The sequence below is a fragment of the Salvelinus namaycush genome, chromosome 1 (genome assembly GCF_016432855.1).
Source record: "Salvelinus namaycush isolate Seneca chromosome 1, SaNama_1.0, whole genome shotgun sequence".
NCBI lineage: Eukaryota > Metazoa > Chordata > Actinopteri > Salmoniformes > Salmonidae > Salvelinus > Salvelinus namaycush.
The window spans coordinates 53,262,980-53,265,809 of NC_052307.1; the positions used below are offsets into that span (position 1 = coordinate 53,262,980).

General features: G+C 39.1%; 1 protein-coding gene across 1 annotated transcript; it reads right to left on the reverse strand.

Annotated features, from left to right (window-relative positions):
* Nucleotides 1-532: 532 nt before the first annotated feature.
* LOC120055785 (fin bud initiation factor-like) lies at nucleotides 533-2,472 on the reverse strand. Its single transcript, XM_039003748.1, has one exon. The coding sequence runs from the start codon at nucleotides 2,066-2,068 to the stop codon at nucleotides 1,439-1,441; it is 630 nt and encodes a 209-aa protein (XP_038859676.1). The 5' UTR covers nucleotides 2,069-2,472; the 3' UTR covers nucleotides 533-1,438.
* Nucleotides 2,473-2,830: the final 358 nt, after the last annotated feature.

Consider the following 2,830-nt stretch of genomic DNA (forward strand, 5'->3'; position numbering starts at 1 on the left):
GTGTCACCATAAGTCTAGAGCAGTGGTTCCCCAATGCTAGAAGGGGGGCCAGGTGAAAGAGTTTGGGAGCCTCTGGTATACATAGCCAGAATGATTTTGCAGTGCATGGTGATCAAACAGGTTTCCTGTTATATTCATCAGAGATGTACGGGTGTGAAGTCTGTGAATCCAGAAAATAGCACATGACAGTATTCATACCTTGGATTTTGTTCAGATACCTGCAGACACAGACACAAAAGTGAGCAGTTCAGTCATCGGCACCCAATACAGCTAGCCTTCAACATATTCTCATAGCATTCAGTACATATTCTAACCTCTTTGTTGATTGATGTCCATTTTCTGTTTTAGAAAGATTTGCACAAATATGAAAAAATAGATGGTATCATCATAAAACAATATCAATTTAGATCATACAAGAGATAAACCTGTAAAGAGGCAAACTACCATTTGACCTAGAAAGCTGTGCAAATCATTGGTTTCACCAGCTGTAGTTCAGTCTTGTCTATAATAACGAGGTGTCCCAACAACTGAGTAGAACTTCAAACACAAAATCTTTAATTAAAAATGGAACACACAAAACCTTTTAGGAATGTTGCCACAGACATCTGTGTTTGAAGTCCATGAGTGCTGCCTGCAGTCTTAAGTATGTATCATACTTGTTGCCATATATAGAATTTTAAAAAGAAAAACAATATATATTGCAGATATTGAAACATATTAGCCAAAAATAACGAATACAATTAAGCTCTTCTGTCACATAGATATTGACACGCACAGCATTTATTCCAATAACATGCTCTGAACATTTCCCCAAATTATATTGCATTCACAAAATGGCAAAGGGATATACAAATAATAAGTCACAACCTTATATGTTTAACAAAGTCAAGAATTGTTCAAAGTATTATTTAAAGCTCTTGTTAATTGGCCTTACTGTAAAAAGAAAAATGCAAATTGTGATGCATTGTAAACATTTCAATAATTTCCAGCCAAATTCACTCAACTGAAGGCAAGATTTATCAGAGAAATATGCTGCCAAGTAGATTCTGTTGGCCTATGTCACATACTGTATAAATAACACCTGTTGCAACTGTTAGACAACGTCATCGCTATGAATGAATAGTCATCTTTGAAATCTCCGTCAGAGCAAGGCATCGACAATTATCAATTGCAAAGGCATTTTAACGCAACGCCATATTGCAAATGCCCAAATAATGTTAGCACAAGTAAACCTACCTACCCAAAATGAACCGTCAACATTGTCAATTAATTACATTTTACTAGGTCTATTGTATTTTTTGAATAAATAAAACACTGGTATCATATCTGTCTCTGCATGTTTTATCTCTCCGTTAATATAAATATGCAATGAAATTCGACATGACTTCGCCAATATTATTTTCCTCATAGTTTACTTTTACAACTAGGTTTAACCTATTTACCCAAGTTTAACCTTCATGTATTCATTTTTCAGTCGGCCTAATCTGGTCCCGTGACTTCGAATTATGAGAGAGAGAAGCTCGTGTTTATCCTTCAACCCCACAGATATGTCCAGTGTTCCCTTTAGCACGTCCCTTGTGTGGACAACCATGTTCAGAAAGTCGTCGTTTATGCGGTGCTCCTCCTTCAGCTCGTTCTGCTGACTCTGTTTGAATTTCACCTCCAGTTCTAACAGAGCCTTTTCAGAGTTTGTAAAAGCCTCGCCAATCTGAGTCGTCTCCCTTCTCAAATATTTTCCATAGCTGTCCTCGCCGTCCAAATCAAAAGAAATACTTTTCCCGATCCCCTCCAGCATTCTGGCCGCGTCTTCGATGTGTCTCTTGATGATCGTGAAATCATCTCGGATGACCGAATCTTGGTCCTCGTCAAGAACGCATTTTCGGTCGTCTGTCATTTTAAAAAGCATTTGACATTTTTCCGGATCATCGTTATTCTCATAGTCGCCGTCTGGCACAAAGTAGTGATGGAACGTGCCGTTAGACATCTCGGGATACAGAGGTCCATTAAAAAACGCACCGCAGGGCGGCAATGAAAACATCCCAATAGCGAGTAGGTGGAGAAAAGCCATCCTATCCACTTCTTGGCAATACGTGAGCAACAGAAGAGGCTTTCCTTTATAGCGCAAAAAAAAGTTATTTAATTCCCTCACCAATCACAAACATTTCCAAACGTGCAGTGCATGTGGTATCCAAGAGCTAAAAGACCGAAAGTAGTTAGGTGTCCAGTCAGGCTTTGTGATATTTGTAAATCTACTTTCAGGTCGCTCCTCGTGTAGCCTATGCAGCAAGTGTTGCCAACTATTTTTCAAGGAAAGTAGCTGTTGGTTCAGCCACAGACAGTCACGTGAAAGTTTGGAATACTTTCCCTAAGCTTTACACAGAGAAACCCCAAAGACGTCACGCAGGAGTAATATACCAAACGCACCCAACTGAAATAAATGTGAGAGTGCCCGACGTAGCTTTGTGCCTCAATTTCAAGTTCAACATCTGGATTTCTCAAGCACCTCGCTTGGTTTTGACTGATGATTGCCTACCCCCTCTCAACTCTCAAATTACATCCCTGCTTCGTCACTTAAAAGGAAGCGCAGTTTCAATTGACTGCAGGCCCGGTCCTGGCCGATATGCCGATAAGTAGAATACAGTATCAGTTCACAATACACTTTAAAGTTGAATGAATGCCTATCCATGTGGTAGCCTACTTTTGTAAAAACAGGCAGTTACATTGGCTTTATAGTCCTGATACCTGACAGACTCGAGACTAATTATACTGAACAAAAATTAAATGCAACATGCAACAATTTCAAAGATTTTACTGAGTTACAGTTTATAGA